Source organism: Xyrauchen texanus, chromosome 31, assembly GCF_025860055.1.
Source record: "Xyrauchen texanus isolate HMW12.3.18 chromosome 31, RBS_HiC_50CHRs, whole genome shotgun sequence".
Lineage (NCBI taxonomy): Eukaryota > Metazoa > Chordata > Actinopteri > Cypriniformes > Catostomidae > Xyrauchen > Xyrauchen texanus.
In genome coordinates this window covers 26,834,672-26,853,536 of record NC_068306.1, presented here as the reverse complement: position 1 = coordinate 26,853,536, position 18,865 = coordinate 26,834,672, and the positions used below count along the sequence as shown (strand labels likewise).

The window sequence follows — 18,865 nt, the reverse complement described above, 5'->3', positions numbered from 1 at the left end:
CTAAAACGAATTAGACTACCTATTGAGAGGTATGAGAAACAGGCTTGACGAAGTGTCAGAATTCTAGTGAATGAGCTTGAAAAGCGGTCCCTCTGTCAGTGCCGCCTCCGTTCTGTTGTCTCTCTCCCATTGAATATTAATAGGGAACTCTTGGTTACAGCATACCATGTAAAACTGCCAAAACTGTTTGAGGGCTAAAGCAATTGTGAGCTGAATTCTCTCACCAGGTTTTCATTGGTGAGTCGTGTGATCTCCTGCTGTACGCTGAACTCCACCAGAGCATCGGGAGAGAGTGTGGAGAAGTGGTTCAGCATCTCCTGCTTCTTCTCAAGATTATCTTTCAGCAGTTCAATCTGTGTGTGGAGAGCTTCTAGTTCATCCCGGTATTGTCTAGACTGTGTCTGTAGCTGAGCCTCCAGTAGCCTGAAGCAGTAGTAAAAAAACATGTGTTTTCATTTGTATGTACACCATATTCTGCCAGTTATAAAATATTACAGTAGTTTGTACCATGAGCAATCTTTCTAAATTCCATATATTAATGATGATATCTGAAATTAAGCCCCCAAAACATAATTTCTATGTTTAAAACGAACAAAAAGCAATATACCATTTCAATATCTATTGCAGGGGCCAGCAATCTTTTTGGATTTTTACATTTTCTTGTATTATAATTTTGGATATTTTGCCTTTATTTACAGGACAGTAGAGTGTAGACATTAAAATAAGGAAGAGAGGGGGATATGGCCCAGAATGGATTCAAACCTGGTTCCCTGGGAGCCAATAGCTCTCTCTCTCTCTAGTTCTTATCGCTTGGGTGCCAATGATTTCCCCTTTGCATGCCAATGGTGGACTAAGGTTGCCAACCCCTGGTCTATTATTTCTTTGATAAAGAAAGTGGTGGAAGAAATGGAAGCCAGTTGAAACGGGAGAGAAATTGAAGCACAACCTGGCAACTTGCTTTAGACCCTGGTAGGCCAGGCCAAGCTCCCCATCTTCATTCAAATAACCCCAATCGTGTGCTTTACTGCCATCCGAGTAACAGAGAACCCAAGAGACAAGAGAGAAGGAATAGCAGACAGACAGGAGAGAAGCAGAAGAGAAGAATTTCAAGAAAGCAGCAGCAGTTAGTGCAGCAAAGCAAGGAATGGCAGGTTAGAAGTCCAGCTTCAGAATGGGGGAACATTTTAAAAACCCATTTCCACCCAATGGTGATATCTTAAATGTAAGAGGTAATTTAGCTGTTATGAGGTCATTTAGCCCCAACAGCATTTTATGGTTTGCATTTCCACCATCTATTCGGTTATATATACGTGACTCGGCCATAAAAGCTTATTTTTTATTTTTTAGATGGGCTGCCTATCACCCAAGCAATGTTTATAAAGAGATGTAGTACTCGCAGGAAATGAGAAATAGAGAAAGGAGGAAAAAGCATGCATGAGAAAAGAGATGGAAGAAAAAAGTTGTATTTTTTCAGAGGTAATCTGCACCTCATTTAACAACTGTCACATTCTAACAGACATGTACAAGACTGCTATGAATTCAGATAAGCCTAGTTGGATATTGGAATGTATGAAGGATCAGATTTGACAGTCTGGTAGCTTATAATAGCTGTCCAGAAATAAAACAGAAATCAAAATAGACCTTGGTATTTTTATAAAAACTAGTACAAAAGAGGGGATATGATGACAGAATTTTCATTTTTCATTTAAAAAGACAAAGATAAAATGGAGGAGGAACAGAGTCACTCATTCATTGTGTAGACTGAACTGCCTTACTTCTTTGACTCATGTGCCTCTGGAGCGTCCACCATGTCAGGGGACTTCTTGTTGTTGGTCCATCCCAATACATCGTTGGAAGTCTGTTCAAATGAGACACAGACAGGATGGTGTATAAGAATAAGGCATGAAAACCAATACTGTTTACAGTTTTAACAACTCATTATTATTTTAAATTTGTATCCCCTTTTTACTCCCAATTTGGAATGCCCATTTCCCACTACTTAGTAGGTCTCGTAGTGGCACGGTTACTCACCTCAACCCGGGTGGTGGAGGACAAGTCTCAGTTGCCTCTGCTTCTGAGACAGTCATTCCAATCATTTAACACGAGGCTCGCTGTGCATGACAGGGCAGAGACTCACAGCATGTGGAGGCTCATGCTACTCTCCGCGATCCATGCACAAATTTCCACATGCCCCACTGAAAGCGAGAACCACTGATCGTGACCACGAGGAGGTTACCCCATGTGACTCCACCCTCCCTTGCAACCGGGCCAATTAGGTTGCTTAGCAGACCTGGCTAGAGTCATTCAGCACACCCTGGATTCAAACTCGTGACTCCAGGGGTGGTAGTCAGTGTCAATACTCGCTGAGCTACTCAGGCCCCTGTTTAAACAACTTATTAAAAGGAATGTTCAATGCAAGCTAAGCTTATACAAGCATATGTGACATAATGTGGATTATCACAGAAAATAATGTGGCTCATCGCTCAGTTTGTAAAAACCAAGCAAAAATATTCTTCTAAAACTCTATGTTTGTGTTCAACAGAAGAAAGAAAATCATGCACATCTATGGCATGAGGGTGAGTAAATTATGAGAGAACTCTGAGAACTTTTTGTATTGAACTTTTACTGAATTGAGAAAAAGGTTTCAGCTGCTGTCAGAACATAATCTTGTGGATTGGAAAAACACACCTACGTGGGTATATAAAAATATTACAGAGACTGTAATGAGATAGAGATTTCTAACCAAGTGTAATCCATTCTGACACTGCTATGCCCACCTCAGACGATTGAGACAGACAGGCAGGACAGAAAGCCACTTTCACAAGCACTGATGTTTTGGTAAATCTCAGACAAACCATCACTATTCCCTTGAATCTATTTAAATCCCTTGAGCTCCAACAAACCCAGCCTATCCTTTCGTTTTCCATCCATCCCACTGTACCTCTGTTTACTTAAACAGAAGACAGAAAGGCTTTAATTTCAAGGAACCTCCACTGAAGTCTAATGGAATGATAATGGACTAGAAAGTGTGTGAGCTGATGAGACAATGTTTGAAAATATCAAACCAAAATACCTTCATCTGAGGTCTACATACTTAGCCCATGCTGATCTATATGACAAACTTCAAGATATGTCTTCACATGCTGATGTCAGTCTCCAATCAGTAGCCCATAAACGTCAGATTTGACATACAATTCATGTCAAAGGATGGGTAAAGTTTTTAGACTCACAACGTGATCAGTATTACCTACCTGGCTTGTGGATTTGACAATTTGGGTCTTGAGCATGAGGACTTCCTCCTTGCGCACATCCAACTCCTCGCTGGCTGTCTTAAGTTGATTGAGCAGCAGGTTGTAGCTCTCCTGAAGCTCATTAGATGAGTTGTTCTCGAAGGCCCTGTCAGCCACCGCTTTCCTCATCTCATTCAGGTCATTCTTCAACTTCTTATTCTCAGACTCCAACTCTTGCCTCTGTAGACAGAACAAATGTTTACAAAAACAATTTAGATACAAAGTGAAAAAGAGTGTGTAAAGTAATGCACTCCCAATGGAATTCTATGGGGCAAGTCTACCAGATTACTAAAATATGTATTTTCCATTTAATCATTTCCAAGACTTTTCGAGACCAGAAATATAAGGCATTTCTAAATAAGCCTCAACATCTTTGTGTATGAAAGAGAAAAGCATTCATACAAAGGAGACACAGAGAGAGTGATTACAAAATCAAACAATGCAGACTGCAGCCATTTTGACTATTACTAAAGCCTGCAGCTAAAGCTTTGATCAGAATCACAGAGCATGTGAGCCCTGCTGAGCGAGAATCATCAGCAATCATTATATTAGACAGAACACACTGCAAAGTTGAGACACTTTAAGAAAACGATCAAACTTGTTACATAATTCTATTGCCTTGAGCTTTAGCTAGCTCTGGTGTCTTTATCCTTGTACTTTGCTCTCTGGTCAGAGTCTAAATTATTGAACTGAACTCCACTTGGGTTTAAACACGCCGTCTACGCTCAGATCAATTATGATCAGTGATATGATAGCAGAACGAGTTTGTAATGTGTCAGAGGAAGATCAAAATCACATTATAGTTATACACATGAGACCCAAAATGCAATACAAAAGCCACGACTTCTCAAAGTTTGACCTTATGTGTTCAGTTAACAAAACAAAGTACTGCATCACTTTTCAAAAATAGACACCATGAAAATAATCGCAAAACAATATATACAAAATCATGAGCCACTCCTTTTAAAAGGAATATTTCAGGTTCAATACAAGTTGAGCTCAATGCACAGCATTTGTAGCATAATGTTGATTACAACAAAAAGTTATTTTGACTTGCCTCTCCTTTCTTTAAAAAAGCAAAAAACGTTGTTACAGTAAGGCAATTACAATGGAAGTGAATGGAGCCATTTTTTTGAGGGTTTAAAAAGGCAGAAATGTGAATATTTTAATTTTCTAAAAGCACTTGCATTCATTCTTCTGTTAAAATGTGTGTATTATTTGAGATGTAAAGTTGTTTAAATCATCATTTTTACAGTCATATTAGTGTTTGTTGACATTACATTGTCACGGAAACAAATTTGTAAAATGGCTATATCTTTACACAGATAAGGTTAGCAAGTGATTTTATCACACACAAAAAATTGTTTACACACATATTGCTTATGTCTTGTGGCTATACCTTTGAAACCGTGAGTATTTCAATTAACACAATTTTCCCCTATTCACTTCCATTGTAAGTGCCTCATTGGAACCCAGATTTTTGCTTTTTTTTTTTTCAAGAAAAGGAGGGACCAGTCAAAATTAAGTTTGTGATAATCAATACTATGCCACAAATACTGTCGATTGAGCTAAACTTGTAATGCATCCACAATATTCCTTTAATTCCAGGCATATTCTGACCTAAAAACAACCTCTTGATACTCAATTAACAAAATACAGTATTGTATTGATTCATGCAATGACTTTTTAATAAGACACAAAATAAGCACACAACAAATTCCTTTAGAATCCTAGCATAATTCAGCTCTCTAAAACCTTCTTAGCATTCAATTAACAAAATGCAATATTGCTTTGCATAAAAAAAGACAATAATAAACACAAAAATACAATAAAAACATAGGAAAATACCTTTTTTAATTCTGCCACAATTCAGCTTGCTAAACACTTTTTAGTATTAAATTAACAAAATGCAGTATTGTGTTGATTTAATCAAAAGAAAGAACACAAAAAATATAAAATAACGCAAAACAAAACCAACAGAATTATGTGGCATTCTTTTTAATTCCAGGAAAAATTCAGCTCACTGAAAATGTCCTGCTGTTCAATAAACAAAATTCAGAATTGCATTTCTTTATACATTTAAAACACTCAAAAATAAACGCAAAACAAAATCTTCCATAATACGATATTCTACTTTTTCACAGAAAGTGATGACGCATTTCAGCCTTATTTATCAGTGTAAATCTCGCAATTTTTTTATATTATACATTTTTTATGAGTGTAAATGTATAACATTATGCTTTGTGTTATATTACCCTGGAATTAGTTTTCAAAAACGAATTACCACAGCTGTGAGGGGATTCTATTACAGCTGCTGAGAGATTGAAAGTAAATCTTCTCCCATCTGACCACTCTCTATTTTTGTCCTCTTCTGGAAAGTCATTAAAACGTAAGAGTGGATTTTTTATTTTGCTCTTGGAGCAAATGGGTAAGTGAAAATAATATTAACTCCCATTCACTGCTGTCGAAATGTACCCTGCAAACGTTTACTTCCGTGATCCAAAACCTGGAGTGTAAAAAAGTTATATTCTGGCATAATTAAGCTCTCTAAAACTCCCGATTATACAATTAACAAAACTCAGCATTACTTTGCTTTACATAAATAAGACAATAATTAACCCAAATAATATCTACAAACAGACGTGGCACTTTTTTTAAATTCTGGCATAATTCAGCTCTTTAAACATTTCGAAGTATTCGATTAACAAAACACAGTATTTTACTTTACTCAAATAAAAGACACCAAAGTAAACAAAACAAAATCATGTGCCATTCCTTTTGATATGGGCATATTGGAATTCAGCTCTCTGAAAACTTCTTAGAATCAGTTTAACAAAACGCATTATTGCTTTGCTTTACTTAAGACACAATAATAAATGCAAAACAACATTTAAGAAATGAAGTGACATTCTTTTGGAATTCTGTCATAATTCAGCTTTCTAAACACTTCCTACAATTCAATGAACAAAACGCAGAATTGAGTTCCTTAAATATAATAACAAAAATAAACGCAAAATCCATGAAGTCATAATTTGTCTCTCTAAACACTGCTGCATCGTCCCACTCGCCCACAGTTTAACAGGCAGCGTGGCCAACGGCAGTAGAGCAACAACAGTGCAGAGCAAATCGATGAGCACTAAGACAGACATTTGACTGGAGGCAGAGCAGTGTGACCGCTACATTGAGCAGAACTGGAATTCATGCATATGTTCTTACCTTCAGACTGTTATAGGCCAGGTCCGCGTTTATGTCCTCTGACGTGGAACTCTTGGCCTCACTACCCTGTAACATAAAGGAGAGAAAAAAATGTAAACAAAAGCTAACTAAGATAAGGCAGAAGACCATGCTGTTGCAAGTCTGGAAGAGAGACTGCTTGAAAAGATGAACTGCTGTTTATGACCTGCTGTGACATGAGTTTATCTACAGTGGTCTGATATGTTGTAAACCAGTGTTTCCCAACCACTGTGCCATGGCACACTTGTCAGGCGTGCCGTGGAAAATTATCAGATTCCACAAAATAAATCTGGCCCTAGACTGAGAAATAATTTAACAATTTTTCCTAATAGTGCGATTAAACTTCAATTGGTGAGACAACAAAGGTGGCTGACTCTCTGATTGTGCTGTCACTTTTTGTTCCTTATGAGATATATAAAATGAAAAACGTTCCAAACGTGAAAGGAAACGGCTTTACCCAGCGCAGAGACATGCATTTACACGTGGACCGGTCTCGAGCGCTCAGCCAAGGAAATCATCATAAACAGAGCTGTGAGAAGCACGAGCTGGGTCACAAATTCGGCATTGATTATTTGTTTAAAACCTCTATGAAAGCCCATAATGTATTTATTAATAAACCATTTTAAAATTGTATTAAACAACCCAATATTCTAAATAGCACTGAAAAGGAATAAAGGAGAAATCTGCACAATAAACAAACAGAAATTTCAAATCAATCCACACATCTCAGATATATAAACAAAAATATCTACCATTAACTTATATCAATATAGTAGTGAGAGAATACAATTTAATTTCTGGATGTGTTTCCCTTGTGAAAAATGCCATAATTAGTTTTATGGTTAATGCTAATCATGATTTTACTTTTACTTTTGGTTACTATGATCTTATTGCAAATACCACAGTTAAAACAAAGGATACAATGAAACTTTCCCTTTTTTAAACTTGGTGTAAAATCTTTTCTAATGCCCCATGATTGTAGAAAAAGGCTATGTTTGTCTTCAGATTACTGTTTTGTAATCATCAAGATCATGATAAAAAGAAAGAAACCAGTTGGACCGGTGCGACAACTGAAGTGCTGGTGCGACCATTTGTAGAATTTAACGCCGGTGCTACCGCTCTTAAATGTTAGTCTGGAGTCATGTAAATAACTGGATAAATACAAAACTATTTGCTGTGGCATTGCAATAATTAATTTGCAAGAACAAATCTAAAAATAAGAAAACATGGCATTTTTTGTATTTTATTCATTACCCAATTAGCACTCTTGCCACCTGTGATCTCTGTGATTATTTACCGTACCTACATGACTTTCGTTTTTTTGCATAGCCGAATTTCAAACATTACGAGTACATACGCAAATAAAATGGACAGAAAACATGGAAGTTCTTGAAAAGGAAAACTATCAATGATGGTTATGTGGAACAGTGAGATGTACCATGGGATTTGTTTAATTGTAAAAAGTGTGTCGTGACAGAAAAAAGGTTGGGAAATTGTTGTAAGCTACTGCCAAAAGGAGGACAATATCTAGCTGTCACTCCAGATACAGTAATACACAAGCTATTTAAAATTTTTAGGCCTTTTTGCTACTTTTATTGATAGTAGGGAGGACATTGCAAGGGAAACTTATTCATCAGGAGTATTAGGAATTGGAGGCCAGACTTGAACCGGTTTCTTTTGCATGAGCAACACTTTTACTATTTTTTCCACCTATAAACTATAAATTAACTACTACTTAATAGTAGAGTCTCAATAAAGCAAATGGGTAGTTAAAATGTATACATTTATAAAGGAATGTCTTCACATTTTTGTCTTTACTAGATTTAAATGATTGATTTTTTTTAGATGCAGTATAGCATGTCATACTGCAAGACATTCATCTTTCCAAACGTAGACACATAAACATCATCAATGCATTATTTTGGATTGTTTCCACTATTAAAGAAATAGTTCACCCAAAAATTCTCGTATCATTTTACTCCCTCTCATGCCCTTTCAGACGTGTATGACTTTCTTTATTCTGCTGAACACAAACAAAGATTTTAAAAAGAATATTTCACATCTGTAGGTCCATTCAATGCAAATGAATGGTAGACAGAACTTATAAGCTCCAAAAAGCACAAAGGCAGCATAAAAGTAATATATATGACTCAAATGGTTAAATTCATATCTTCAGTAGTGATATGATAAGTGTGGGTGAGAAACAGCTCAATATTTAAGTCCTTTTTTTACAGTAAATTCTCATCCCTTCTCAGTAGGTGCACTATGCACAAAGAATGCAAATCATCAAAAACAAAAGAAGAATGTGAAAGTGGAGATTTATAGTAAAAAGATTACATAAATATTAATCTGTTTCTCACACACTTATATCACTTCTGAAGATATGAATTTAACAACTGCAGTCAAATGGATTACTTTTATGCTGCTTTCTGAGCTTTAAGGTTCACATTCACTTGCATTGTATGGACCTACAGAGCTGAAATATTCTGCTAAAAATCTTAATTTGTGTTCAGCAGAAGAGAAAAAGTCATACACATCTGGGAGAATTCCTGAGAGAATTTTCATTTTTGGGTGAACTATCCTTTTAAAAAAACTCTGAACTGGAGGTTGGTGACCAATGTGAGAGGAATATAAAGGCAGAGATGAGAAATAAACTAGCCTTGCGCTTGCTTATCTCCTCCACTTTCTCCAGGTGGGTCTGCAGCCTCTTCCTCTCCAGCTCCAGCTCTCGCACTCGCTTCTGCAACTTCATGAACACACTGAGGTCCATGGCGGCCTTCTCTATACCCATTTCCTGCAGGAGCACACAAATTAGAGCATAACATTAATGGTCTCTTCATTTGCTTTTATAGCCTTCTAAAGCCTGTTCCCTGATCACAGTGATGTCAGTGAGAACTCAGAACCTAAAGTCTGGCTTGTTGAGGTAGATATAGCTTTACCTCCACCTGCTGGATGGTGTCATCAGTGTCTCCAATTTCTGACATGCTGATGGATGTGTAGTTGGAGTCTGAGCCCAGACTGCTCTGGTTAGAGGGGTTTCGGCGATGGCCAGGTTGGAACTACAACGTGGAAATTCATGAAGACATTTAACAAGAGCAAAACAGTAGGGCAGGATCAACTATTGATAATGAAAATTGTCATTATTAAAAAAATGTCATTATTGATTGGGCCTTTGCACTGTGCACCAGAAAGCTTCATCAATGATGTCACTTCACAGTAGTGAAAAACTATGTCTATGGGAAACAAATATTTGAAAAACTGTGAAGCTCTTATGTTCTATGATTCTATCATTTACTCACTCTCATGTTGTTTAAAATTCAGATGAATTTCATTCTTCCTATGGAACTCAAAGGAGATGTTAGGCAGCATGTTTAAGCTCAGTCACCATGCACTTTTATTGTTTGGAGAAAAGCTGTAATGAAAGTAAATAGTGACTGAAGCTATCTGTCCCTGCTTACCATCTCCTTTTGTGTTCCACGGCAGAAAGAAAGTCCCATGGATGTGGAACAGCATGATGGTGAGCAAATGATGACAGAATTTTCATTTTTAAGTGAACTATCACTTTAAATGCTTCAAAGGTCAAAATAATATGGTTTCATGCATCCAGCTTGCCACGTCAAGTGATATTTTAAACCATTATTTTTGCACAATGTCTAGAATACTTTATATAAACTTAATTTTGCACATTGTTAAGGTAAGAATAAAAAAAATAATTGCAAGATTAATGAACAAATTCATTGTTAGTTGGAACCCTAATCTCATGTATATTTGCAACAAGTTGGTCAGCATTACCTTCACCTCCTCTTGCAGGTTATCATATCTCTGCTCCAGTCTGGAGTATTCTTTCAGCAGGTTTTGATAGCGCAGTCTCTCCTGATCTAGCTCAGACTGCAGACGGCTTTCCTTCTGAGGCACATCTCCTCCCTGACCTGTGAGACACAATGTATTCAAACAAAGCCAGATGACACACTACTCATTTTGCTGTTATTTGCCTGTATCAACTTTTATAAACTGAGAAAATCTGCATTTAATGCATATTAAATGTACTTCTCCAATGCCAGACTGTTTGGAAAACCCATTTAAAAACAAAAAATATATATCTTTTTTGTAATTCCATTTAGTGATGCTAGTGGCACAGAAATGACACATTTCAGCTTTAAAAACTTTAGTTTTATATTCAGGGGCATTTCAAATTACAACTCGCACCCTTTTTTTCTAGGAATGACATCAATACATATTTTTTTTAGTATCCTTCCCATTTACATCTTATTTTCACCAATCAACATCAGCTATCTCAGGACTTTGTGTGTTTGAGAGACTCTTATTACAACTTGGAATGTTTCAAAGGGAGCCATCAGATGTATGGACTGATGGTGGTTCGCTGACATAACAGCCATCCATTCAACATTCCATAAGGAGATAAGTGGTAAAATAAACCTGTGACATTGTTTCCTTTGACCCTTTTCATCTGAATTCATTGAGATAAGAAACAAGTGACGAATTAGTAATTGCATGTAGCTATATATCGAACATACTAGATAAAGAAGGTCTGACTTATTCTGTATTTCCAAAACTCCCCTTTTTTTCTCAAATGTTTCCCTTTTTTCTATTTTATCTATTGTCTATTATATTAACTGTTCTTAACAAGACATAATGATAGGGCATTTTTAAATGAAGAAAACAACAACAACAACTCAACAACTATCAAAAGGCACATAAAAGTTTGAGTGTGACCCAAGCTTTGACTGTACTTAATCGTCCTACTGAATTTCACAATACTTACAAATGCATCCTCTCAAAGATAGTGTAACAAATCAAACTCAAGTCATCAAAACAAGCAGTGCATTCATAGCAGATGTTGCCTAGAGCCAGTTACTTGTTTGCAGCTATTTGAACCGCTTCGAACAACCAGTCTCAAAAAGAGAACAGCACTTAGAAAATCAGTGCAAAACATGTTAAAGCGACAATTAACAAATAAAAAGCGTATTTAGATCAAACCTCGGGTTTCAAATAGCATTCTCGCATGTGAACCAGCTGGATACAATGGTCAGATTTGAGTTGTGCAGGTACAGAGGCAGTGTCACATTGCTCCATTGAAATCCAATGCAGTTTCTTTCTCTCTCACCCCACTTCTGCACACAGACCCTGTTGTGCGTCAAACAAAACCAGCCTAGCCCTCTGGCTAGCCCACACATCCCTGATCTCCTGATACTCATGCCTTCACAGATGCTCTATGTGTGTGTGTGTGTGTGTGTGTGTGTGTGTGTGTATAGCCATGAAACTCACCCTGAGCGGAGGTCTGGATTCTGTGGTTCATCTCTTCTTTTTCCTTTTTCAAGAGTGTGTTCTCATTCTCCAGCTCCTCCACCCTCTAGAGAAGGAAAACAAATCCACACCACCCTTTTAGTCCAAACCCTGTGACTAAAGACCCTGTGAGCCACTGCAAGGTAGCCTCTCCAGATTGTCTTAACAATAACAACAATAATATTTTATTTGAGTATAATAGAAGTAAAATCATATATATTATGCCATATTCTGTGTCTAACATTCTGAGACCACATTGATGATATGAGAGTTTAAATATAATCTTACCCTGGAAATAAAAAGAACAATTATGTCATAAAATAAATAAGAAATATTACAATTATGCACTAGTTCTAGTATTAAGTATTGCTATTCTAAAATTTCAAGTAAAAATGTAACTTTTTCACTTTCATTTGTTGCTGATAATATAATCTGTAATGGACAATACATTTGAAATAAGATACATAAAAAAAGCATTTTCACTAGTGATCTCAGACTTTTGGACCCCCATACAATATATACAGTTGAAGTCAGAAGTTTAGAATACACTTAGGTTGAAGTAATTAAAGCACATTCTTTTAACCACTCCACAGATTTAATATTATCAAACTATAGTTTTGGCAAGTCATTTATCTACTTTGTGCATGACACAATTCATTTTTCCAACAAATGTTTACAGACAGAGATTGTTTTAATTTTAATTGACTATATCACAATTCCAGTGGGTCAGAGGTTTACATACACTAGGTTAACTGTGCCGTTAAGCAACTTAGTTTAAGCAAACCAGAAAATTATGTCAAGCCTTTAGACAATTAGCTTCTGATAGGAGGTGTACTGAATTGGAGGCGTACCAGTGAATGTATTTTAAGGCCTACCATCAAACTCAGTGCCTCTTTGCTTGACATTATGTAAAAATCCAAAGAAATCAGCCAAGACCTCAGAAATAACAAGTTAAAGCTCGGTCGCAAATGGGTCTTCAAAATGGACAATGACTCCAAGCATACCCCCAAAGTTGTGGCAAAATGGCTGAAGGACAACAAGGTCAAGGTATTGGAGTGGCCATCACAAAGCCCTGACCTCAATCCAATAGAAAATTTGTGTGCAGAACTGAAAAGTCGTGTGCTCAAAACTTATTCTAGGATTCAGCATAAATGTATTTTAAATCTTAAATTACACAACAGTGTCTATCATTGGAAACAAAAAAGTACAGCTCTATAATAACGTAACTTAAAAGAGGACTGCATTTATTTTATTTTATTGTAATGAGAAAAACTCATATGAACTCACAATGATCATGTTTTTCTTGAGAAACATACACATCGTTTCAAAGCAGCTTTACAGAAAAGTAAGCTAAAGTGACTGTAGCAAGGAAAAACTAATTTCAATGTTATTTAGTGGTGAAAACATTTAATCTGACATTTAATCTTGGAAAACATTCACTTCTTTATTTTAAGAATGTGAAATGTCAGAATAACAGTAGAGAGTATTATTTATTTTAGCTTTTATTTCTTTCACCACATTCCCAGTGGGTCAGAAGTTTACACACACTTTGTTAGTAGTTGGTCGCATTGCCTTTAAAATGTTTTACTTGGGTCGAATGTTTTGAGTAGCCTTCCACAAGCTTCACAATAAGTTGCTAGAATTTGGCCCATTCCTCCAGACAGAACCGGTGTAACTGAGTCAGGTTTGTAGGCCTCGTTGCTCGCACATGCTTTTTCAATTTTGCACACACATTTTCTATCAGATTGAGGTCAGGGCTTTGTTGTCAAAGTCAAACCTTGACTTTGCTGTCCTTAAATCATTTTGCCACAACTTTAGAGGTATGCTTGTGGTCATTGTCCATTTGGAAGACCCATTTGTGAAGTGCACCAGTCTCACCTGCTGCAAAGCACCCCTACAACATGATGCTGTCACCCCCATGCTTCACGGATGGAATGATGTTCATCGGCTTGAAAGGCTCACCCTTTTCCCTCCAAATGGACATTGGCCAAAAAGAACAATTTTTGTTTAATCAGACCACAGGAAATTTCTTCATAAAGTACGATTTTTGTCCCCATGTATACCGGTACTTAAAAACTGTAGTCTGGCTTTTTTTATGGCAGTTTTGGAGAAGTGGTTTCTTCCTTGCTGAGCAGCCTTTCAGGTTATGTCGATATAGGACTCATTGTACTGTACATATATATATATATATATATATATATATATATATATATATATATATATATATATATATATATATATATATATATATATATACACTTGTCTACCTGTTTCCTCCAGCATCTTCACAAAGCCCTTTGCTGTTATTCAGGTGAAAAGTGAAATAATCTGTCTATAAACAATTGTTTGAAAAATTACTTGTGTCATGCACAAAATAGATGTCCTAAACGACTTGCCAAATCTATAGTTTGCTAACATGAAATCTGTGGAATTGTTAAAAAATAAGTTTGAATAACTTAAGTGTATGTAAACTTCTGACTTTAACTGTGTGTATATATAAATATCAGAATCTGTGGCAGGTTGAACTTCCTCAGCTGGCGAGGGAAGAATTGGGTGAGCTGGTGAGGGAAGGGCTTTTTTCAAAATTGAGTCTATGTGGGTTTCCCACTTCAGGTCCTGGGAGATAGTAGTGCCCAGAAACCTGAATGACTCAACTGCTCCCACAGTGCTGTTCAGGTGAGCGGGGTCAATGTTGGTGTTCAATCAGCTGTTCAACTTCCCTTCGGTATGCAGACTCATTGTCATCCTGGATGAGGCCAATGATATTGTCATCTGCAAACTTCAGGAGCTTAACAGAGGGGTCCTTGGTGGGGAAGTCATTTGTGAACATGGAGAAGACTAGTGGGGAGAGTACACATCCACAGCGCTTCACTTTTTCCACATTTTGTTATGTTACAGCCTTATTCCAAAATTGATTAAATTCATTATTTTCCTAAAGATTCTACAAACAATATCCCATAATGACATCATGAAAGTAGTTTGTTTGAAATATTTGCAAATTTATAAAAATATTAAAAGAAAATCACATGTACATATGTATTCACAGCCTTTGCTCAATACTTTGTTGAAGCACCTTTGACCCCAATTACAGCCTCAAGTCTTTTTGAGTATGATGCTACAAGCTTGGCACACCTATTTTTGGGCAGTTTCTCCCATTATTCTTTGCAGGACCTCTCAAGATCCATTAGGTTGGATGGGGAGCATCGGTGCACAGCCATTTTCAGATATCTCCAGAGATGTTCAATCGGGTTCAAGTCTGGGCTCTGGCTGGGCCACTCAAGGACATTCACAGAGTTGTCCCGTAGCCTCTCCTTTGTTATCTTGGCTATGTGCTTAGGGTCGTTGTCCTGTTGGAAGATGAACCTTCACCCCATTCTGAGGTCCAGAGCGCTCTGGAGCAGGTTTTCATCAAGGATGTCTCTGTACATTGCGGCATTCATCTTTCCCTCGATCCTGACTAGTCTCCCAGTTCCTGCCGCTGAAAAACATCCCCACAGCATGATGCTGCCACCACCATGCTTCACTGTAGGGATGGTATTGGCCAGTTGATGAGCAGTGCCTGATTTCATCCAGACATGATGCTTGCCATTCAGGCCAAAGAGTTCAATCTTTGTTTCTTCAGACCAGAGAATTTTGTTTCTCATGGTCTGAGAGTCTTTCAGGTGCCTTTTGGCAAACTCCAGGCAGGCTGTCATGTGTCTTTTACTGAGGAGTGGCTTCAGTCTCGCCATACAGGCCTAATTGGTGGAGTGCTGCAGAGATGTTTGTTCTTCTGGAAGGTTCTCCTCTCACCACAGAGAAACACTGAAGCTCTGTCACAGTGACCATCAGGTTCTTGGTCACCTCCCTGACTAAGGCCCTTCTCCCCCGATCGCTCAGTTTGGCCAGGCGGCCAGCTCTAGAAAGGGTCCTGGTGGTTCCCCAGAATCCCACAGATCCCCAGATCTGTGCCTCAATACAATCCTGTCTCGGAGGTCTACAGACAATTCCTTGGACGTCATGGCTTGGTTTATGCACTATTAACTGTGGGACCTTATATAGACAGGTGTGTGCCTTCCCAAATCATGTCCAATCAACTGAATTCACCACAGGTGGACTCCAATCAAGTTGAAGAAACGTCTCAAAGATGATCAGTGGAAACAGGATGCACCTGAGCTCAATTTTGAGTGTCATGGCAAAGGCTGTGAATACTTATGTACATGTGATTTTCGTTTTTATTTTTTATAAATTTGCAAAGATTTCAAACAAACTTCTTTCACGTTGTCATTATGGGGTATTGTTTGTTGAATTTTGAAGAAAATTTTTAATTTAATCCATTTTGGAATAAGGCTGGTTTATAACAAAATGTGTAAAAAGTGAAGCGCTATGAATACTTTCCGGATGCACTGTACATGTGCAAGAAGTGAATTTTCCCATTCTCACTAGCTGCTGCTTAACTGCCAGAAGGCTGGTGATCCACTGACAGAGAGAGGCAGGAATAGAGAGCTGGGTTAATTTAGTCCAAAGGAGAGTGGGGTTGATGACGTTAAAAGCCGAACTGAAGTCAACAAATAGTATGGTTTCATAAGTCCCTGGTCTGTCTAGATGCTGAAGTATGTAATGTATCCAATAGTGACTGCATCATCCACAGACCTGTTTGCTTGATAGGCAAAATTCTGGAAGATTTCAATGATGTACTTCAGGTGGGCCAACACCAACCTCTCAAACGACTTCATGACCACAGACATCAGAGCGGTGGATCTGTAGACATCAAGTCCTTTGATCTTGGGTTTCTTTGAGACAGGGATGATTGTGGAGCGTTTGAAGCAGCAGGGAACTTCACACTCCTCCAGTGATCTGTTGAAGATCTGTGTGAAAATGGGGGCCAAATGGTCAGCACAGGATTTTTAGACAAGTGAGTAAAACACCATCTGGGCCCTGTCCTTTTCTTGTCATCTGTTTCCAGAAGACCCAGGCACACATCCTCTTCACAGATCTTAAGTGCAGGTAGAGCAGCCGGAGAGGTGAGGAGGGGGGTTACAGGAGGTGTAAATATTTGTGTGCGGTGAAGGTCAGAGTGGGTGTGGAGTGTGAGACTGGGATTTCAAATCTACAGTAAAACACATTTAGGTCGTCAGCCAATTGTTGATTCCATACAGTGTCGGAGGATGGTGTCTTGTAGTTGGTAAAATCTTTCAGGCCTCTCCACACGGATGCAGGGTCGTTAGATTTTTCAGCTTTTCATAATAGCTTGTTTTAGCCACTCTGATCTCCTTTGTCAGTCTGTTTTTAGCCTGATTTTACAAGATTTTATCCCAACTTTTGTAAGCATCCTCTTTGACCTGATAAAGCTACCTGATTTTTGCTGTAAACCACAGTATGTCATTGTTGGATGTTAAATAATCCTAGTAGGAATGCAAATATCCTCACAGAAAATGATATATGATGTCACAGTATCTGTGAGCTCATCCAGATTGGTGTCTGCAGGTTCAAAAACGCTCCAATCAGTGCAGTCAAAGCAGTTGCAGTCCTTACTAAAGGTTTAGCTGATCTTGGTTTCTACCTGTAGATCAGAAGATGAACCAGATAGTGATCAGAGAGTACCAAAACTGCTCGAGGGACAGAGCGATATGCATCCTTTATTGTTGTATAGCAATGATCCAATATATTTCTGTCTCTGTTGGGACATGTGCTGTCGGTATTTGGGTAGTTCATGTGTGAGATTTGCCTTGTTAAAATCCCCAAGAAGAATATTAAGTGAGTCCAGGTATTGTTGTTCCATGTCTTTGATCTGATCAGCCAGCTATTGCAGCGCTGCGCTCACACACACATATGGAGGACTATAAACACACAAGAATACACAAGGAAAACTCCCACTGCGAGTAGAAAGGCTGATAGTTTATGAAGAGTGCATCTAAATTAGGACAGCACATCTTCTTCAGCATTGTTACATCTGTACACCAACATTCATTGATGTAAAAACACATTTCACCGCCTCTCATTTTCCCTGTTAACTCTGCAATGCGATAAGTTCTGAACAGCTGGAATCCCAGTAGATGTAATGTGCTGTCCGGAATAGTTTTACTCACCGAGGTGTCGGTGAAGCACAGTGCAGCAGAATTTGCAAAGTCATTATTTTTGCAGGTGAGGAGAATGAATTTGTCCGTTTTGTTAGGAAGAGAGCGGAGATTCGCTAGATGGAGGCTTGGCAATGTGGTTCGAGAGCCATGCTCTCGGAGCTTGACAAGCATGCAGGCTCAATTCCCATGCTTGCATCTTTTAACGCGCTTGAACAGCCGCTACTCTTCCGATTAAAATGTCTATAGCAAAACATCAGAATAATCAAAAAATGGTAAAAGATTGTCTTGCATGTGCTACTAAATATTCAGAAGCTCGTCTCTGGTAAAACAGATCTGAAATAAATCACTAAACACAGGACAAACAAATTAAAGCAGCCATCCGCGGCACCATGATTTAACAAATCATATATATAAATACATACATACATATATATATGTATATACACTCACCTAAAGGATTATTAGGAACACCATACTAATACTGTGTTTGACCCCCTTTCGCCTTCAGAACTGCCTTAATTCTACGTGGCATTGATTCAACAAGGAAAGCTGAAAGCATTCTTTAGAAATGTTGGCCCATATTGATAGGATAGCAGTTGATGGAGATTTGTGGGATGCACATCCAGGGCACGAAGCTCCCATTCCACCACATCCCAAAAATGCTCTATTGGGTTGAGATCTGGTGACTGTGGGGGCCATTTTAGTACAGTGAACTCATTGTCATGTTCAAGAAACCAATTTGAAATGATTCGAGTTTTGTGACATGGTGCATTATCCTGCTGGAAGTAGCCATCAGAGGATGGGTACATGGTGGCCATAAAGGGATGGACATGGTCAGAAACAATGCTCAGGTAGGCCGTGGCATTTAAACGATGCCCAATTGGCACTAAGGGGCCTAAAGTGTGCCAAGAAAACATCTCCCACACCATTACACCACCACCACCAGCCTGCACAGTGGTAACAAGGCATGATGGATCC

At 38.1% G+C, this 18,865-nt stretch overlaps 1 protein-coding gene across 1 annotated transcript in view; it reads right to left on the bottom strand.

The window, feature by feature from the left end:
• The window catches only part of LOC127625133 (unconventional myosin-Vb-like), a 91,715-nt gene that overhangs the window by 7,997 nt on the left and 64,853 nt on the right, over positions 1 to 18,865 (bottom strand). The window contains exons 23-30 of the mRNA XM_052100220.1: positions 11,811 to 11,895; positions 10,317 to 10,453; positions 9,464 to 9,583; positions 9,184 to 9,318; positions 6,507 to 6,572; positions 3,252 to 3,470; positions 1,776 to 1,858; positions 225 to 423 (exon numbers count right to left, since the gene is read on the bottom strand). Of these exons, the coding sequence (XP_051956180.1) occupies positions 225 to 423; positions 1,776 to 1,858; positions 3,252 to 3,470; positions 6,507 to 6,572; positions 9,184 to 9,318; positions 9,464 to 9,583; positions 10,317 to 10,453; positions 11,811 to 11,895 (1,044 nt within the window). The remainder of the gene's footprint in view (positions 1 to 224; positions 424 to 1,775; positions 1,859 to 3,251; positions 3,471 to 6,506; positions 6,573 to 9,183; positions 9,319 to 9,463; positions 9,584 to 10,316; positions 10,454 to 11,810; positions 11,896 to 18,865) is intronic.